Source organism: Hyperolius riggenbachi, chromosome 7, assembly GCF_040937935.1.
Source record: "Hyperolius riggenbachi isolate aHypRig1 chromosome 7, aHypRig1.pri, whole genome shotgun sequence".
NCBI classification, from domain to species: Eukaryota; Metazoa; Chordata; class Amphibia; order Anura; family Hyperoliidae; genus Hyperolius; species Hyperolius riggenbachi.
The window spans coordinates 4,248,385-4,269,187 of NC_090652.1; the positions used below are offsets into that span (position 1 = coordinate 4,248,385).

At 45.3% G+C, this 20,803-nt stretch overlaps 2 protein-coding genes across 2 annotated transcripts in view; one reads left to right on the top strand and one right to left on the bottom strand.

Moving 5' to 3' along the window:
* The window catches only part of LOC137525289 (E3 ubiquitin/ISG15 ligase TRIM25-like), a 36,154-nt gene extending 19,043 nt beyond the window's left edge, over window positions 1-17,111 (bottom strand). The window contains exon 1 of the mRNA XM_068246344.1: window positions 15,954-17,111. Coding sequence (XP_068102445.1) covers window positions 15,954-17,111 — 1,158 coding nt within the window. The remainder of the gene's footprint in view (window positions 1-15,953) is intronic.
* LOC137524058 (cytoplasmic phosphatidylinositol transfer protein 1-like) overlaps window positions 1-20,803 on the top strand; it is a 166,491-nt gene that overhangs the window by 94,712 nt on the left and 50,976 nt on the right. The window lies entirely within an intron of this gene.

A 20,803-nucleotide genomic window follows, 5' to 3' on the forward strand; every position in this document is an offset into this window, starting at 1 on the left:
TGTATTTTCTATGTGTGGACATACTGTACATCAACCTACTTCCTGTTTTGGTGGCCATTTTGTTTGTTTATAAACAAACTTTTTAAAACTGTTTTTAACCACTTTTAATGCGGCGAGGAGCGACGAAATTGTGACAGAGTGTAATAGGAGATGTCCCCTAACGCACTGGTATGTTTACTTTTGTGTGATTTTAACAATACAGATTCTCTTTAAAAAACAGGGTGAACCACTGATCTCAGAAGACTAAAAGTGCAATAACACAAAGGAACAGCCTAGGAGATAAAGCCAGGTGTGAAGTGTGAAAGGAGCTAGTAAAAAAGGGCGCACAGGGATAGTGGACAAAAAGGGCGCCGCCATAGACTGCAATGCAAAATATCGGCTATTCGGCGCCCGGCAGGAAAAAAGGGGACCCGAGAAATAGCGGTTGCAGGGGTGGTGTTAACAAAAGTTTTCGTTTACAGAATAAGGTTTATAACAAATATCGTTTACAAGTTCGTTTTGACTTTGTGTTATACTTATTTTCTCGTTTGTAAATTTCGCTTATAACAGTTTTTACTTATTATTTAGTTTAAAATTTTCGCTTACAAAAGTATCTATATATATAATAGACTAAGTGCCTCAACCTTCGAGCAAGAAGAAGAAGTACTTTGCATGAGAAAATGTATGCGTGCTCAAACACCAAGTTTAAGGCCTCTTTTCCACGGACTGTTGAGCTGTGTGCTCAGCAAGCAGTTACCAGGCAGCAGCAAGCAGTTACCGGGCAGCAGCAAGCAGTTACCGGGCAGCAGCAAGCAGTTACCGGGCAGCAGCAAGCAGTTACCGGGCAGCAGCAAGCAGTTACCGGGCAGCAGCAAGCAGTTACCGGGCAGCAGCGAGCAGTTACCAGGCAGCAGCGAGCAGTTACCAGGCAGCAGCGAGCAGTTACCAGGCAGCAGCGAGCAGTTACTAGGCAGCAGCGAGCAGTTACCAGGCAGCAGCGAGCAGTTACCAGGCAGCAGCGAGCAGTTACCAGGCAGCAGCGAGCAGTTACTAGGCAGCAGTGAGCAGATACCAGGCAGCAACAAGCAGTTTCCAGGCAGCAGCAAGCTGTTACCAGGCAGTAGTGAGCAGTTGTAAGAGTTTGAGAGGCATGTTACTGCCTATCAACTGTCCGTGGAAAAGAGGCCTACCCTAGCAAGTCTGGCTTTGCAAATCTGGCCTAATTGGCTATTCATGAGGCAATGCTCATGCAAATATGCATTTGCTTTTGCATGCCAAACTATGCAGGGTCAAAAAACCAATACTGCAAAGCGGTCGCCCTGCTACATGCCAGTGATGAGCGAAAATGCAAAAATTTGTTTCGATAAATTTTTACCGAATTTTCGCCTAATTTCGTTTTGACAGGCAAATTTTCCATCTAATTTTTTCACGTTAATTTTCGCCTAAGGCCAGTCATTTTCGCATTACTTGCGTATGATTGCGGACATTTTCCACATAACGGCATTAGCGCCCGCATTCAGAGAAGTTTCTTGCGCATTATTGCGGGCATTTTTCCGTATAAACGCCCGCATAGATTGAATTTCCATGCGGATTATTGTGGACATATTTACGCATAAGGGCATAAGCATCCGCATACAATGAATTTTCGATGCTGGTCAAAAACGCAAATATTTCTGAAGATTTTCGTGAAAATTCGCCAAAAAACGAAAACGGGATTTTCGAGGCGAAAATTCGCAAGCAACACTGCTACATGCTACGTTAGCACTATCCAGGAGCGCCACGGGGAGTATTCCCAATGCCCCCCTTTTATACAACCGGGGGGACCACAGAGTCCCAGGCTCTCTCACTGCCTGGGAACCACAGCGGCACCCCGGAGGGGGAGGCTGGGTGGCGCAGGCGACCCCCCCCCCCCCCCAAGCGTGGCCAGCGTCGGGGAGAGCCGTCCACACCCACCTCCCAATATTAAAAACAGGCACTTACCTTAACGTCCATTGCGTTCTGCTGCATGCGCATTAACTTGGGGGCACCACATAAGAAAGGAGAGAAGCATGGGTCACCCCGAGCTTTAGAGCTCAGGGCTGGCTCACATACAGCACTCCAGAGGGGGGGGGGGGGGGGGACAGGTGCAGACAACTCACTCCAGGGCTCACACCACCGGAGCAAGCCATCCACCACCTGCCTCCAAAGGATACAAACTGCAAAAAATGCTTTGCATGAGAAAATTAATGCGCATGTAGCAGAACGCAATGGACGTTAAGGTAAGTGCCTGTTTTTAATATTGGGAGGTGGGTGCAGACGGCTCTCCCTGGCGCTGGCCACGCTTGGGGGGGGTCGCCTGCGGCACCTAGCCTCCCCCTCCGGGGTGCCGCTGTGGTTCCCGCGATCCCTCCGGTTGTATAAAAAGGGGGCATTGGGAATCCTCCCTGTGGCGCTCCTGGATAGTGCTAATGTAGCATGTAGCAGTGTTGCTTGCGAATTTTCGCCTAAGTCATTTTCGCTTTGAAAATCCTGTTTTCGTTTTTTGGCGAATTTTCACGAAAATCTTCAGAAATATTTGTGTTTTCGACCAGCATCGAAAATTCATTGTATGCGGATGCTTATGCCCTTATGCGGAAAAATGTCCACAATAATCCGCATGGAAATATAGACTATGAATGTATTTTGTAGGTACTGATCTTTTGCAGATACTGATCTTTTGAATGTGTACAGCAACTTTCTGTGCAGCATCTTGCAAAGATTTCTATCTGATGGGGAGTGCAGCTCCATAGAATAGACTGTGTAGGTATGGCTCTCATACTACATGGAAGGGGGTAAGATTTCTGTCTGATGGGGAGTTCAGCTCCATAGAATAGACTGTGTAGGTGTGGCTCTCATACTACATGGAAAGGGGTAAGATTTCTGTCTGATGGGGAGTTCAGCTCCATAGAATAGACTGTGTAGGTGTGGCTCTCATACTACATGGAAGGGGGTAAGATTTCTGTCTGATGGGGAGTGCAGCTCCATAGAATAGACTGTGTAGGTATGGCTCTCACACTACATGGAAGGGGGTAAGATTCCTGTCTGATGGGGAGTGCAGCTCCATAGAATAGACTGTGTAGGTATGGCTCTGATACTACATGGAAGGGGGTAAGATTGGTCTGTGATCTTTCATTTTTCCAAAGACTTTTATCTGATGTGTGTACCCACCTTTATTCTTCTTGCTTCAAGGTTGAGGCACGTACTCTATTAGATAGATAGAAGATGCGGCGTATGCTACGACGCGGGATGGCTAGTAACAACTATATTTTTGTTTACACTTCTTTGATCATTTAAAAATTTGTTTTCACATGTATAATGTGTAAATACCGTTTTCCACCTTATTGTATTAGAAATACATCGCTTTTGGTATTAACTTTGTTTTTACACTTATAATGCGTTGATTATAGTTACTAAAATATCGCTTTTAATGTTACTGTTATTTTAAGATTTCTAATGCTTGTAAGGCTATCTATTGTATTGTATATATTTATATATACTTTTCTCTATTTATAATATTAATGTATACGTGATTTTAAGGCTATTTTAAAGCTATTTATTCTATTACAAATATATAAATTATTTTATTCATGTTATTTGTAGAGAAGTATTTTAAGGATTAAATATATTATTGTTTATATGTGTTTGGAGTGTTTGTGCGGTGGGGATGGTTAGGTTTAGGCATTACCAGGGGGTCTAGGGGTTAGGGATAGGTACAGGGAGGGTTAGGTATAGTTACAGTATAATATACACAATCAGGGGGTGGTTAGGGTTGGGCACCACCAGGGGGGTCTTAGGGTTAGGCACCAACCGGGGGGGTCTTAGGGTTAGGCACCACCAGGGGGGTCTTAGGGTTAGGCACCACCAGGGGGGTCTTAGCGTTAGGCACCACCAGGGGGGTCTTAGGGTTAGGCACCACCAGGGGGGTTTTAGGGTTAGGCACCACCAGGGGGGTCTTAGGGTTAGGTACCACCAGGGGGGTCTTAGGGTTGGGCACCACCAGGGGGGTGGTTAGGGTTAGGCACCACCAGGGGGTCTAGGGGTTAGGGATAGGTACAGGGAGGGCTCTGTGTGAGAGTAGGGTTAGGTATAGTTACAGCACAATATATGTAATATATACAATTTATTAAATTATATATATTTAAACAAAGAGGGGTCTAGGGGTTAGGGATAGGGATAGGGAGAGATCTGTGTGAGCCTACAGTTAGGTATAATTACAGTAAAATATCTGTAAAACATACCATTGCATTGCTATGCTTAATACAAGTGTAAATATCGTTTTTCTTATAGACGATATTTGACGTTTCTTTTCAGAATTCGTTTGTTGTTATAGACGGTATTTTGCCATTTCATTTCCGTTTATTTAACCTATTTAGCACTAAATTTTCGTTTACAACCCCTTAAAGTGAACCAGAGACGAAGCACCCTCATGTATTTTACCATAGAAATCAGTGGGAACATTAGAGAAAACACTTACCATGCTCTCTGCTTCATCCTCACTGCTAAAAGTGTCTGTTATCTAGCTGAGATAAGAATCCCGGACTGAGCATTGATTCTGGCTTTGCTATAATGACTCAGCTATAATGATTCCTGAGCAAAGCCAGCAGGGGGCAGGCTTGGACTTGAAGACAGCAAAGAACACAGTCTCAGCTATAATTATTCTGTAGCAAAGCCAGACCGACTGCTTAGTCGGGATTCTTATCTTAGAGGTGATAACAGGCAAATTAAACAGAGAACAATGTAACAAAGAGCAGATTAGGTGTTTACTGTCATGTTCCCACTGATTTATAAGGTAAAATACATGAGGTTGCTTCATCTCTGGTTCTCTTTAAAAGAAAAATATGGTTTTGCATTAAAACTTAAAATTTCGGCTATACCCTTTTTTCCAGGCGCCCTTTTTTGATACACGCGTGTGAATAGCTGAGCTAGGGCAATGGAGAGACAAATGACTGTGGGAGGAGGAGAAGGAGAAACCATTCTACCTGATGAAAATGATGAAAGGAATGACAGGGCTGCGGCAGAGAGAAGAGATGGAAGCCAGGCTACAGGGGGATGGAGGGGAGCACCGGGAAGCCCTGTTTTAGTAGCTTTGGGAAGGAAGAAAGAGGAGGAGGGGGGAGAGAGAGGGATCTCAGCTGATCACTCATTCCACAGGCAGGCACAGCATGCTTCTACATACCTCCCAACTTTTTGAGATGAGAAAGAGGGACACTTAAGCCACGCCCCTGCCACACCCCTGGTGACGCCCCTCACACCCCTAGTCACGCATCCCATAAAGATTTCATAAGAAAAATATGTTGTTTTAAAATTCAAACCACACTGGTCCTTTCTGTCCTTCATATTAACATTTTAAAATTAAGTAATATATCAATGTAAAGGATGGGAATACAGTTTAGAGTCAATAAAACACATTTTTAGTAGATACATATACATATATTTACATAGAAAGAGGGACAAAGTCCTGAAAGAGGGACAAATGAGGAGGAAAGAGGGACAGAGGGACAGGGCCCCCAAAGAGGGACTGTCCCTCCAAAAGAGGGACAGTAGAGATGGCCCGAACGGTTCGACCGCGAACTTCAGTGGTTCACGTTCGCGATCGAACGTGAACTTTATGGCGGTTCGACCCGCCTCCTATACTACATCATTGGGGTCAACTTTGACCCTGTACATCACAGTCAGCAGGCACATTGTAGCCAATCAGGCTACATTTCCTCCTGGAGCCCCTCCCCCTCTTCTAAAAGGCAGGCAGTGTCAGGCATTTTACTCACTCGTGTGCCTGCAGTAATTAGAGAAGGGAGAGCTGCGGCAGACTCACTCACATAGGGAAAGCATAGTTAGGCTCTTGTTAGTAGAGATGGCCCGAACCTCCGATTTTAGGTTCGCGAATCGGGTTCGCGAACCTCCGCAAATGTTCGCGAACTTGCAAACTTTTGCAGACCACAATAGACTTCAATGGGGAGGCGAACTTTGAAAACTAGAAACATTTATGCTGGCCACAAAAGTGATGGAAAAGATGTTTCAAGGGGTCTAAGACCTGGAGGGGGGCATGGCGGAGTGGGATACATGCCAAAAGTCCCGGGGAAAAATCTGGATTGGACGCAAAGCAGCGTTTTAAGGGCAGAAATTACGTTGTATGCTAAATTGCAGGCCTAAAGTGCTTTAAAACATCTTGCAGTGTAATTAGAGTACTGCTTCACACTGACACATCAAACTCACTGTGTAATGTACCGCAATACCACGGGAACGTTGAGCAGCACAAGCCCCCTGCGGTGCCTGCTGCGGTTGTTCTTCTGCCTCCTCCTCCTCCAAAAAAACACCTTCCTCATCATCCGAGTCTGACTCCTCTTCCCCACATGACTCTTCCTCCTCTTGCTCCTCCCCCCTCTGTGCTGCCACAGGTGTTGAGGAAACATCTTGTTCTGAAGAGAATTGCTCCCACGACTGTTCCTGTTCTAGCTCCTCCACAGCTTGATCCACCACTCTATGCACGACACGCTCCAGGAAGAAAGCGTAGGGGACCAAGTAGCTGATGGCGCCTTGACTGCGACTCACCATGTTTTTCACCTCCTCAAACAGCCGCATGAGCCTGCAGGCATTTCGCATGAGTGTCCAGTTCTTGGGCCAGAACATCCCCATCTCCCTAGAGTGTATCCTTCTACTGTAGTTATAGAGATACTGGGTGATGGCTTTCTCCTGTTGTAGCAGGCGAGAGAACATAAGGAGGGTCGAATTCCAGCTAATTGGGCTATCGCAAATCAGGCATTTCACCGGCAACTTGTTTCTCCGCTGAATATCGGCAAAGTGTGCCATGGCCGTGTAAGACCGCCTGAAATGCCCACACAACTTCCTGGCCTGCTTCCGGACATCCAGGAAGCCTGGGTACTTTGACATAAATCTTTGAATGACTAGATTCAGCACATGTGCCATGCAGGGTACATGTGTCAGCTTTCCCAAATTCAAAGTGGAAATGAGATTGCTGCCGTTGTCACTTGTCACCCCTCCAGGTATTAGACCCCTTGAAACATCTTTTCCATCACTTTTGTGGCCAGCATAAATGTTTCTAGTTTTCAAAGTTCACCTCCCCCTTGAAGTCTATTGCGGTTCGCGAAAGTTCACGCGAACCAAACGCGGAAGTTCGCGTTCGAGGTTCGCGAACTAAAAATCGGAGGTTTGGGCCATCTCTAAGTGACAGTTGGGAGCTATGCTTCTAGTCTAGTGTTTTGCAGACACTTCTCCTCCCTCCCTTCCCTCTCACAGTGCTGCCACCACGCGTAGATACCTGTATGCTGTGCTAAGAATAGCTGCCCGTCTTCCTGAATCTGAATCTCCCGGCTTGGCTGCCCTGCTCAGCCCCTCCTCCCTCAGTGTCAGAGTGAAGAAGGAGAGAAGGGGAGGGGTCACTTTCCTCCGTGCAGAATGCAGGAGAGACTGTAGGACAGCGCGGCGGCAGACAGCTGATTACCGGACTAAAGCTGATCTGCCTCCGGATGTACAGTGTGCGATAGCCGGCCCAGCTCTCCTGTAGGCAGGTTTCGTAGGTCTTGTAGTTCACATCTACGCATCGTAGGTGAAGCTTCAAAACTACGCTTATGAATTTACGCTTAGCGAAGTACCGCTACGCGTAGCTTACGCCTACCATGCATAGTTAATATATGTATTGCGTAATAAAATACAAATGCGTTACTCGCGTGTAATTTTCCGCGTGCGATTGTATGCTTACAAATTTACGCATCGAAAAAGGGAATGTACGCATAGAAGAGTTCCCAGTATAAGCTATTAAAGAGGAATTAATGCATTTTCTGCAATACGGGCATAAGCATACGCATACACTACACTTCTACGCGTAATTGCGTATTTTAACACGTCGTAGACTACAAAATGCATACAAAGCCAATATTTGATTTCGAAGCAGTAGTTTGGCGAAGCGTAATTGCGTAAAACAACGCGTAGTTCTAGCGTAGCGAAGTTGGCTGACTACGACCTTCCCTGGCCCAAGGGGCCCTCCCTCAACCACAGTATTCACTCTTTATTGGTCATGTGTTCATAATAATCACTTATCGAGATGCTTTGATTAGTAGTGATCATTAATACACTGTTCCCCATCCCCTTATTGCGCCTCTGACACTGTGGTTGTCCTTGATTGGTTTTGGTGCACCGTATAATTTGTTATGTATATAGCACTTGCGGGGCCCCGTGTAAAACTTGCACCGGGGCCTACAACTTCTTAGCTACGCCACTGTAGCTGACCAACAAAAGCCACAGCAATGGCGGTGACATACGTATAGCCACACTAAACACAACACTGACTTTTAAAAATACACCATTTTTATTGGAAGAGCAGGTAAAATGTGCAAACTTAAAATTAATCCAAAATATAGGGAAACTATATAGAAATTCAAATAATGAGTTTCATGTTACATGCTTCTTATCACAGGCAGCTCATCACTGGAAGATATACAGAGGACAGAGATGATTATTAATCATAGATAAAGAAATACATTTATAATCATGTGCCAAAAAATGAGGAATTCAGGATATAATGATTCAGGACAGAAACCAGGAATTGTCCCTGGAAATCACAGACAGCTAGTAATTACTGGCAGGCCAATCAGCCAATCACAATCCTCTCCCTGTGATGTCACCAGTGGGCGGAGCTCTCACACCCCCTGATATCTTTATACAACCGTATAGATCTATACCAGACTGCGCTCAGATTAGATTGAATATAACTATTTATTGGTGTAAAATTAAATTAAACATGATTTTATAAATATAACATCACTAATAGTACCATTTTGAAACTTTAAAATTGGCTGGCGTTAGACCAGCTATTCTATCTCCTGGTAGATAAGTCCCCCCAGATATACTTCTGTAAGGGATCAGTTTCCGTTTTAAATGATCCTAACGATTGCTATAGCAATGAATGTCCACCCTTCACAGAAGTTGAATACTAATGCTATATGTAAGGGATCTGGGATTAGTAACTGTGCAGCTCGTAGTGAGAACAATTTTACTTGTAGGAGATTCCCCCTGAATGATGCTTATAGACAGTCTCTTGCTACTTGGTAGGCTTATATTGTATATCCTGCTCACGGACAATCTTTGTCATGTAATCCAGGAAAGATAGCTCTATGTATTCCAGGATCCTAATTTCCGATATATTAAAGCATGAATTGCAATAGATGGTCACATAACAGGGGTACCCCTGGATGGTAACTCACGGTCCCGGCATCTTGATGGTTCTGACGTCTTGATGGTTCTATAGGATGCGTGTATGAAGCCGCTCAATCCCACCGGCCCCGGCCGGCGGCTCACAGTGGGAGAGTCTAGACGTAGGTTTGAGATTCTTACGTCGGGCTAGCACGCCCGGCTCCATTTGTAGGCGAGGCACCGTAAAAGTTTGATTTTCTGCCGAAGTTGTATCACTAGACGGCAAGTTTCCGCACTCCGTACTGTGGCCACACCTCCTCCCACGTGGTGAGTGACGTCACTACTCAGGAGCCAATTGCTGACGCGTTTCAAGAGGTCCGCCTCTCTTTCTCAAAGCCAGCTCCGTGGGATAAAGGGATGGTATATGTAGCCGCTAGTAGCGTCCTTTCATGTTGTTATAGCAACGCCTTCATAAGTGATTTAACTTCACACGCATCCTTAACTGTTTCAAATCCTCAAGTATTTCATCCTAAGGCAGTAATTATACTTATAGTCATTATTGAAACGCATATAGTTCTAGATCTTTGTTCAATCCATGCGGTACTAATGTATTTAATTTAAATATCCACATTGCCTCTTGACATGACATTTCCTTCAAGTAGTCACCACCTCACCATGATTTCCTTACTTGTGAAATTGCACAGAACTTAGATCCTCTAAATGAGCAATTGTGCATTAGTTGGTAATGTGCTGAAAGGGGATGTTTTTTATTTCCCTTATTGATGTTTGCACAATGTTCTCCCAGTCTCTCTTTAAGTGGGCGTTTAGTCCTACCCACGTATTGTTTATTACACGGGCACATAAGGACATATATTACACCCCTAGTGTCACAATTGGATTCCTCATATATGCAAAAACTTTATTGCATGGTTCCTTAACTGTCGGGGCCAATATGTTCCCTAAGTTTTTTGACTTTTTAAAGATGATTCTTGGGTTTTGTGGTAATAAGGGGGTTAGAATTGGATCCTCCCTTAGGATATGCCAGTATTGCTCAATAACTTTTCTCATTTTATTCGCCTGAGTACAGTAGTTCAATATTATACTTGGTTGTTGTTCATCCTGGTGAGTTGCCTTATTCCTTTCTTCTAACAACATTTGTCTATCTAGATTGTTAACTTTCTCCCTCGCTTCCAAGATAACCTGCATTGGGTACCCTTTCTCCTCAAATCTTCCTTGCAGGGAATTGGATTCCTCCTCGAAGTCAATTAGTTTGGTACAGTTCCTTTTTAGCCTCAATATGAATTTTTCCCAATGGGGGGCCCTACGGGCCCTGGAGCTGCCCTGGTGTTCTGGAGGAGGTTCATTGATGACGCCTTCTTTATATGGAGGGGCACGCGAGACAGCCTTGAGGAATTTTCAACTTGGATCAACACCAATGAATATAATCTAAGATTCACTATGGAATACAGTAAATACAAAGTGAACTTTTTAGACCTTACTGTTTTTTGTGAAAACGACACCATTATGACTAAAACTTTTTTGAAACAAGTGGACACAAACAGTTATATTAACATTGATAGCTGCCATCACCTTAAAGAGAGTCCGTAACAAAAATTGCATCCTGTTTTTTTATCATCCTACAAGTTCCAAAAGCTATTCTAATGTGTTCTGGCTTACTGCAGCACTTTCTACTGTCACAGTCTCTGTAATAAGTCAATGTATCTTTCCCCTGTAAGACTTGTCAGCCTGTGTCTGGAAGGCTGCCAAGTTCTTCAGTGTTGTGGTTCTGCTATGAACTCCCCCTTCCAGGCCCCTCTCTGCACACTGCCTGTGTGTTATTTAGATTAGGGCAGCTTCTCTCTTCTCTCTTATCTTTTACAAGCTGGATAAATCGTCCTCTGAGCTGGCTGGGCTTTCACATACTGAGGAAATTCAGACAAGGGCAAAGCTGTTTGCAGGAAGAAAAGAGCAGCCTGAAACTTCAGTGCATGGGGGAAAGAAACACACAAATGATCTCTTGAGATTCAAAAGGAAGGGTGTATACAGCCTTCTTGTGTATGGATGTATTTTCTATGTGTGGACATACTGTACATCAACCTACTTCCTGTTTTGGTGGCCATTTTGTTTGTTTATAAACAAACTTTTTAAAACTGTTTTTAACCACTTTTAATGCGGCGAGGAGCGGCGAAATTGTGTCAGAGGGTAATAGGAGATGTCCCCTAACGCACTGGTATGTTTACTTTTGTGCGATTTTAACAATACAGATTCTCTTTAAATGGCTTACAAACATACCTCAAGGTCAGTTCTTGAGGCTAAAAAGGAACTGTACCAAACTAATTGACTTCGAGGAGGAATCCAATTCCCTGCAAGGAAGATTTGAGGAGAAAGGGTACCCAATGCAGGTTATCTTGGAAGCGAGGGAGAAAGTTAACAATCTAGATAGACAAATGTTGTTAGCAGAAAGGAATAAGGCAACTCACCAGGATGAACAACAACCAAGTATAATATTGAACTACTGTACTCAGGCGAATAAAATGAGAAAAGTTATTGAGCAATACTGGCATATCCTAAGGGAGGATCCAATTCTAACCCCCTTATTACCACAAAACCCAAGAATCATCTTTAAAAAGTCAAAAAACTTAGGGAACATATTGGCCCCGACAGTTAAGGAACCATGCAATAAAGTGAGGAAAAGGGGCTACTTTAAGAAGTTTGGGTTCTGCAGGGCTTGTAAAGAATCGGGGCTACCTGTGGAAAGAATTTATGAAGTACAGTCTATGTCCAACAAGGAGAATTTTTGCATATATGAGGAATCCATTTGTGACATCAGGGGTGTAATATATGTCCTTATGTGCCCGTGTAATAAACAATACGTGGGTAGGACTAAACGCCCACTTAAAGGGACACCGAGCAGTGCCTGTGGGGATGCCTTTAAGCATACCCACAACTAATTAATTATATCCTCACACCTACCGGCATGATGTTTGTAATTATATCCCCCTGGGTTCCTTGTATTTCATTGCATTGCACTGAATGGAGCTGTCGACACTGGGGAAAGTGTCGTCCTGCATAATACAATGCCGAATAAGGAATCCAAGATGGCGGCCGCGATTTCGATCGCTAAAATAACGAAAATTAAAAGGCATAGGGTGGCGGTTTATATATCATTGGAAAGAGGAGAAAGAGAGCTTCAAAATGGTATGCATCTTTCCATAGTTACTGCACTGCTCGGAGTCCCTTTAAAGAGAGACTGGGAGAACATTGTGCAAACATCAATAAGGGAAATAAAAAACATCCCCTTTCAGCACATTACCAACTAATGCACAATTGCTCATTTAGAGGATCTAAGTTCTGTGCAATTTCACAAGTAAGGAAATCATGGAGAGGTGGTGACTACTAGTGTTGGGCGAACAGTGTTCGCCACTGTTCGGGTTCTGCAGAACATCACCCTGTTCGGGTGATGTTCGAGTTCGGCTGAACACCTAATGGTGTTCGGCCAAACTGTTCGGGTTCGCCCGAACTGCTCAATGGCCGGCCGAACAGGGCCCCTGTTCGGCCGAACAGGGCCCCCCTATGGGGTCGCAGGCATAAGGGGGGAGCATGCCCCGATCGTGGGGGGGGGGGGTGTCGGAAATTCCCCCGACACCCTCCGCTAGCGCTCCCCCCTCTGCCCGCTTCCCCATAAAAAAAGTTTAATGCAAGTTAAGTAGTACCGGTGGCTGGCAGTGGAGTGAGGAGGAGGAGTCCGAGTAGTAGAGTGACGCGTTGAGGCCGGGCAGCGGGCGTTTCAGCGGTAGTACCCTTGTGGTACTTCCGCCCTTTCTCTGACCTCACGTCCTCTACGTGATGACGCATACGAGGGTACGCGTGACGCGTACCCTCGTATGCAGAGGGCGTGAGGTCAGAGAAAGGGCGGAAGTACCACAAGGGTACTACTGCTGAACCGCCCGCTGCCCGGCCTCAACGCGTCACTCTCCTACTCGGACTCCTCCTCCTCACTCCACTGCCAGCCACCGGTACTATTTCACTTGCATTAAACTTTTTTTATGGGGAAGCGGGCAGAGGGGGGAGCGCTAGCGGATGGGGTGGGGGGAATTTCCGACCCCCCCCTGCGATCGGGGCATGCTCCCTCCTTATGCCTGCGACCCCATAGGGCCCCCAAAATGGGCATGTTCGGGGGTCCCATTGAATTCCATTGAGTTCGGGGTTCGGGCCGAACATGCCGAACATCTGGCCCATGTTCGGCCTGTTCGGCCCGAACCCGAACATCCAAGTGTTCGCCCAACACTAGTGACTACTTGAAGGAAATGTCACTTCAAGAGACAATGTGGATATTTAAATTAAATACATTAGTACCGCATGGATTGAACAAAGATCTAGAACTTTATGCGTTTCAATAATGACTATAAGTATAATTACTGCCTTAGGATGAAATACTTGAGGATTTGAAACCGTTAAGGATGTGTGTGAAGTTAAATCACTTATGAAGGCGTTGCTATAACAACATGAAAGGACGCTACTAGCGGCTACATATACCATCCCTTTATCCCACGGAGCTGGCTTTGAGAAAGAGAGGCGGACCTCTCGAAACGCGTCAGCAATTGGCTCCTGAGTAGCGACGTCACTCACCACGTGGGAGGAGGTGTGGCCACAGTACGGAGTGCAGAAACTTGCCGTCTAGTGATACAACTTCGGCAGAAAATCAAACTTTTACGGTGCCTCGCCTACAACTGGAGCCGGGCGTGCTAGCCCGACGTAAGAATCTCAAACCTACGTCTAGACCAGGGGTCTCAAACTCGCGGCCCGCGGGACATTTGCGGCCCTCGATACAATATTTTGTGGCCCTCGCCGGCAAAAGCTTCCTTATAGTTCGCTTCAGTGCTCCCAAGTAATTCGCCGCATCCCCGCCGCTAAACGAGGGCTGCAGAGCCCCCAAATCGCCCGGGGGGGGGGGGCAATTCGCCGGCATTTCCTGGAAGGGGCAGAGCTTTCAGCTTCATCTCTTCCCCTCCTGACGTCAGTCGCCGCACGGATTGCCGCCTCTCCCCGCCCCTCTCTGTGAAGGAAGAGTGAGAGGGGCGGGCAGAGGCGGCGATGCGCCGCGATTGTGAAATTCCTTATGCGGCCCAGCCTCATCCTGACTTTGCCTCCTGCGGCCCCCCAGGTAAATTGAGTTTGAGACCCCTGGTCTAGACTCTCCCACTGTGAGCCGCCGGCCGGGGCCGGTGGGATTGAGCGGCTTCATACACGCATCCTATAGAACCATCAAGACGTCAGAACCATCAAGATGCCGGGACCGTGAGTTACCATCCAGGGGTACCCCTGTTATGTGACCATCTATTGCAATTCATGCTTTAATATATCGGAAATTAGGATCCTGGAATACATAGAGCTATCTTTCCTGGATTACATGACAAAGATTGTCCGTGAGCAGGATATACAATATAAGCCTACCAAGTAGCAAGAGACATCATTCAGGGGGAATCTCCTCCAAGTAAAATTGTTCTCACTACGAGCTGCACAGTTACTAATCCCAGATCCCTTGCATATAGCATTAGTATTCAACTTCTGTGAAGGGTGGACATTCATTGCTATAGCAATCGTTAGGATCATTTAAAACGGAAACTGATCCTTTACAGAAGTATATCTGGGGGGACTTATCTACCAGGAGATAGAATAGCTGGTCTAACGCCAGCCAATTTTAAAAGTTCAAAATGTTACTATTAGTTATGTTATATTTATAAAATCATGTTTTAATTTAATTTTACACCAATAAATAGTTATATTCAATCTAATCTGAGCGCAGTCTGGTATAGATCTATACTATTACATTACTTTTTGAGATTGGGATACTCAATTACTCAGACTCAGCAGCAACATTTAATCCTAGGCGCAACACCATTTGCAATTTACTTTTTTATCTTTATACAACCTCCAAGCCCTACACATAACCCAGCATGGAGGGGCTCAGTGAAGGTGGCAGTGAAGGTGTGGAGGTGTCTGATGGGGTCACACAGGGCATAAAAGGAGATCTGCCCGGCCTCATAATCCAGACATATCCTGACTCTATCACTGGGGATCCCATCAGGTAACCGGATCACTTTCCTGTCATGTATCACAGAGTACCGATTACCCAAATCCCTGCACAAACACCAGGACTTGTTATTATCTCCAATCAGTGACTCCTCCCATCCTTTCCTGGCTATACTGGGGTAACACATCCCAACTCTCCATATATCTGATCTCCCAACATCCACTTCCCAGTACTGTCGCCCTGAGGAGAAACTCCGGCTGTTCAACACCTGAGGCCAATCCTGAAATCTCTCTGCTGTGTCTGGGCGGTTCTGCTCTCTATCTGACCAGGTTGCAGTTTTCCTGTCAGTTGATATATGTAGATCATTACCAGCTGTGTTTACATCCAGTAATATGTCTGCATACACTGGCAGCCCTGATGTTTGCCGTGCAGCCCCAATATGTGTCCCCCCAGCATGGCACTGTGTGTGTTGTGCAATGGGGGTGGGGTGGGGGTGTGGCCTGGATAGTTTAGCAGTGATGGGAACTTTGCCCTCTGTACAAGAATGTGGATAGGCCTGTGTGTGTTGTGCGGTGGGGGAGGGTTGGGGGCGTGGCCTGGATAGTTTAGCAGTGATGGGAACTTTGTCCTCTGTAGTAGAATGTGGAAAGGCCTTTGTGTGTTGTGCAGTGGGGGAGGGCTGGGGGCATGGCCTGGATAGTTTACCAGCGATGGGAACTTTGTTCTCTGTACTGGAATGTGGATAGGCCTGTGTGTGTTGTGCGGTGGGGGTGGGTTGGGGGCGTGGCCTGGATAGTTTAGCAGTGATGGGAACTTTGTCCTCTGTACTGGAATGTGGATAGGCCTGTGTGTGTTGTCCGGTGGGGGAGGGTTGGGGGCATGGCCTGGATAGTGGGGGCATGGCCTGTGTGTCTGTATGTTTCTGCACAATTACCCCAGACATGATATCAGCCAGTCCTGTGTGTAATGTGTGTGAGATGCCGGCCACATCCAGATCCCCTCCATCATGGAGCTGCTTATCATGTCTGTCCTCCGTGTCACACAAGTCACCTGTGTCTGATTCCTGTAAGACAGTCAGTGGATCGGTCATGTTACACAGCTCCTCAATGTGACGCATCTTCCTGGACAGCTCCGCCTTCTTTATCTCCAGCTGTCTGATGATGTCATCATAGTATTGTACCCGCCTCGTGATGTCACTCAGGACCCTCTTCTCCAGCTCCTCCAGCCGTCTCCTGAGGTCTCTAAACAGGGCAGTGACTTTCTCTGTTTCACCAGCTGCTTTTTCTTGTGCTTTTCTCCTGTGTTCCTCCAGACTCTGGACTCTTTTCTCAGCCTCCTCTGTCTCTGCCATCAGTGTCTGCAGATCATTTCTAAGCTTCTTCTTCTTCTTCTCAGAGGCCTCCTGTAGTGTCTCCACCTGGTGTCCCCGATGTTCTCCAGCCAGAGTGCAGGTTACACAGACACAGGAGGCATCCTCAGTGCAGTAATACTCCAGGATCTTCTTATGGACGGAGCATTTCCTGGTCTCCGGAGAGGTGGTGGGGGCACATAAGACGTGTTCTGGTGCCTTGCTGTGGACTCTCAGGTGATTATCACACATAGAAGCGTCACACAGCAGACAGGACATAACAGCAGGTACAGGAGAGTCCACACAGTAAGTACAATGGACTCCGGCCTCCTCCTGATCTGGCTGAGTAGTCAGGAAACGCTCTGCTATGTTCCTCAGAGCAATGTTCCTGTGTAATCCAGGCCGCTCCTTGTACTCCTCTCTACATTTAGGACAGGAATAACCTGCAGACCCCTCCTGTGAGTCCAGCACATGATCAATACAGACCCGGCAGAAGTTGTGACCACATCTCAGCATTACATGATCTGTATAAATGGTCAGACAGACGGGACACTCCAGTTCCTCGCTCAGATCAGCAGACGCCATTGCTGGCAGCAGGAGAGGAAACCAAACTGAAAGTCTCTGATTCTCGGAATCCAGAACAACCAGTTACTTATTATTTGCCTGAGGAAGGGGCGACGGCAAAGCTGATTTATTTATTTTTTCTTATGGGCAGCACTGAGACATACTGGATTTCATCTTACCTCATAACGTGTGTCCCTGTGTGTGTGTGTGTCCCTGCTCTGAGCAAACTGCGCATGTGCGCAGAGACACTGAGGAGGAGTGACGCGCGGCTTCAAGTGGTGGACGGGGCCGACGGGCGGAAGAGGGTGGGTGCGCTGCTGGTGTGCGCGCGATGGTTGCGTGGCGGGTGCGCGTGTGACGGGCGCACGCGTAGTGAGGTGCTGTGACAGACCTAGAGCCCGTTTTTAAACGGGCTTAGGTCAGTTAGTAAATAAGAGACTATGGCAAGGATTACACTGTGAGCCCCTCTCAGGGATTGTCTGTAACATGACTATACACTGTGACTATAGACTATAATTATGGTAGGATTACATTGTGTACCCCTATGAGGACACTCAGTGACATGACTATGTACTCTGTAATGTGCTGCAGGAGATGTCAGTGCTATATAAATACATAATAATAATATGGTAGGACATTACACTATGACTATGGTAGGATTAGAGGGTGAGCTCCTCTGAGGACAGTCAGTGACATGACTATGTACTCTGTAATGTGCTGCAGAAGATGTCAGTGCTATATAAATACATAATAATAATATGGTAGGACATTAGACTATGGCTATGGTAGGATTAGAGTGTGAGCTCCTCTGAGGACAGTCAGTGACATGACTATGTACTCTGTAGTGCTGCAGGAGATGTCAGTGCTATATAATTACATAATAATAATATGGTAGGACATTAGACTATGACTATGGTAGGATTAGAGTGTGAGCTCCTCTGAGGGCAGTCAGTGACATGACTATGTACTCTGTATAGTGCTGCAGGAGATGTCAGTGCTATATAAATACATAATAATAATATGGTAGGACATTAGATTATGACTATGGTAGGATTACATTGTGTACCCCTATGAGGACAGTCAGTGACATGACTATGTACTCTGTAGTGCTGCAGGAGATGTCAGTGCTATATAAATACATAATAGTAGTATGGTAGGACATTAGATTATGACTATGGTAGGATTACATTGTGTACCCCTATGAGGACACTCAGTGACATGACTATGTACTCTGTAGTGCTGCAGGAGATGTCAGTGCTATATAAATACATAATAATAATATGGTAGGACATTAGACTATGGCTATGGTAGGATTAGAGTGTGAGCTCCTCTGAGGACAGTCAGTGACATGACTATGTATTCTGTAGTGCTGCAGGAGATGTCAGTGCTATATAAATACATAATAGTAGTATGGTAGGACATTACACTATGACTATGGTAGGATTAGAGTGTGAGCTCCTCTGAGGACAGTCAGTGACATGACTATGTACTCTGTAATGTGCTGCAGAAGATGTAAGTGCTATATAAATACATAATAATAATATGGTAGGACATTAGACAATGGCTATGGTAGGATTAGAGTGTGAGCTCCTCTGAGGACAGTCAGTGACATAACTATGTACTCTGTAATGTGCTGCAGGAGATGCCAGTGCTATATAAATACACTAGCTGATGACCCGGCATTACCCGGGTATGTATTTGGCTGCTGTTGGTTCTGCCCACATTTTCTAACCCTAACACACAAACACTCAATATCCAAGTTTCGGAAAGTTGGGGTCTTTAGCAATAATAAATTGTATATTCCCATAGAAATTAAACAAATCTGATTGGCCGTTTGTGGCTCCACCCCTCTCCAGTATTTAAACCCCAGTCACCCAATGAACAACTGTAGCAGGTTTGAGGCATCTGCTATTAAAAGTGTAAAAATGGCCGCATTTTAGATATTCCCCTTGAAAATCAACAGGTCAATTTTGATTGGCTATTAAAGGCTCCACCCACTTCCCTGAATATTAATCTCAGTCAGCGAGTGACCATCTGGGCAAAGTTTGAGAACCCTGATAGTGTAGGAATGGCTGCAGTTAATGTTTTCCAGGGAAAATTTGTTTTTGACTCCACCCACTTTTTGTAACCAGGACACACAGTCATTCAATAACCAAGTTTGTGAGCTTTGAGGTCCTTGGCATCAAAAATGTTTATTTTCCCAAACAAATCTGATTGGCTGTCTCTGGCTCTGCCCCTTTTTCTGAATTTGAACCCCAGTGACCCAATGACCAACTGTACCAGGTTTGAGGCTTTTGCCATTAACAGTGGAAGAATGGCAGCAATGTTAATATTCCCCTTAAAAATCAACAGATTAATTCTGATTGGTGTTTTTAGGCTCCACCCACTTTTCTGAATATTAATCCCAGTCACCCAGTAACCAACTGTGCAAAGTTTGAGAACCCTGCCATTGACAGTGTAAGAATGGCTGTAGTTTACATTTTCCCATGGGAATCTGTTTTGACTCCACCCACTTTTCGTAACCTGGACACACAGTCACTCAATGACCAAGTTTGTGAGCTTTCGGGTTCCTGGCATCAAAATTGTATGCAGTTTATCCAGCAAAGAAAGCTGCTTGTGGCTCCACCCCTTTAGTGAATTTGAACCCCAGTCACTTAATGACCGACTGTAGAAGGTTTGAGGCCTCTGCCATTAACAGTGTAAGAATGGAAGAATGAAACAGTTTCAATATTCCCCTTGAAAATTAATAGGTGAATTTTGATTGGCTGTTGTAAGTTCCACCCACTTTTTTGAATATTAATCCCAGTCACCCAGTTACCAACTGTGTCAAGTTTGAGAACTCTGCCATCAACAGTATAAGAATGGCTGCAGTATACATTTTCTCATGTAAAAAAATTTAGTTGTTGGCTCCGCCCACTTTTTCAAACCTTAAAGAGAATCTGTATTGTTAAAATCACACAAAAGTAAACATACCAGTGTGTTAGGGGACATCTCCTATTACCCTCTGTCACAATTTCGCCGCTCCTCGCCGCATTAAAAGTGGTTAAAAACAGTTTTAAAAAGTTTGTTTATAAACAAACAAAATGGCCACCAAAACAGGAAGTAGGTTGATGTACGGTATGTCCACACATAGCAAATACATTCATACACAAGCAGGCTGTATACACCCTTCCTTTTGAATCTCAAGAGATCATTTGTGTGTTTCTTTCCCCCTGCAGCTATCTTCCACTGAAGTGTCAGGCTGTTTCTTCCTGCAGAGTGCAGACAGCTCTGCCTGTATGTAATTCCTCAGTATGTGAAAGCCCAGCCAGCTCAGAGGAGGATTTATCCAGCTTGTAAAAGATAATAGAGCAGAGAGAAGCTGCACTAATCTAAATAACACACAGCAGTGTGCAGAGAGGGGCCTGGAGGGGGGAGATGCATCACAGAACCACAACACTGAAGAACTTGGCAGCCTTCCAGACACAGGCTGACAAGTCTGACAAGAGAGAGATAAGTTGATTTATTACAGAGATGGTGATAGTAGAACGTGCTGCAGTAAGCCAGAACACATTAGAATAGCTTTTGGAACTTGTAGGATGATAAAAAACAGGATGCAATTTTTGTTACGGAGTCTCTTTAACACACACAATCCCTGTATAACCAAGTTTATGATCTTTGTGGTCCTTGGTATCAACAATTTATATTTTCCCACTAAAATGAAACAAATCTGA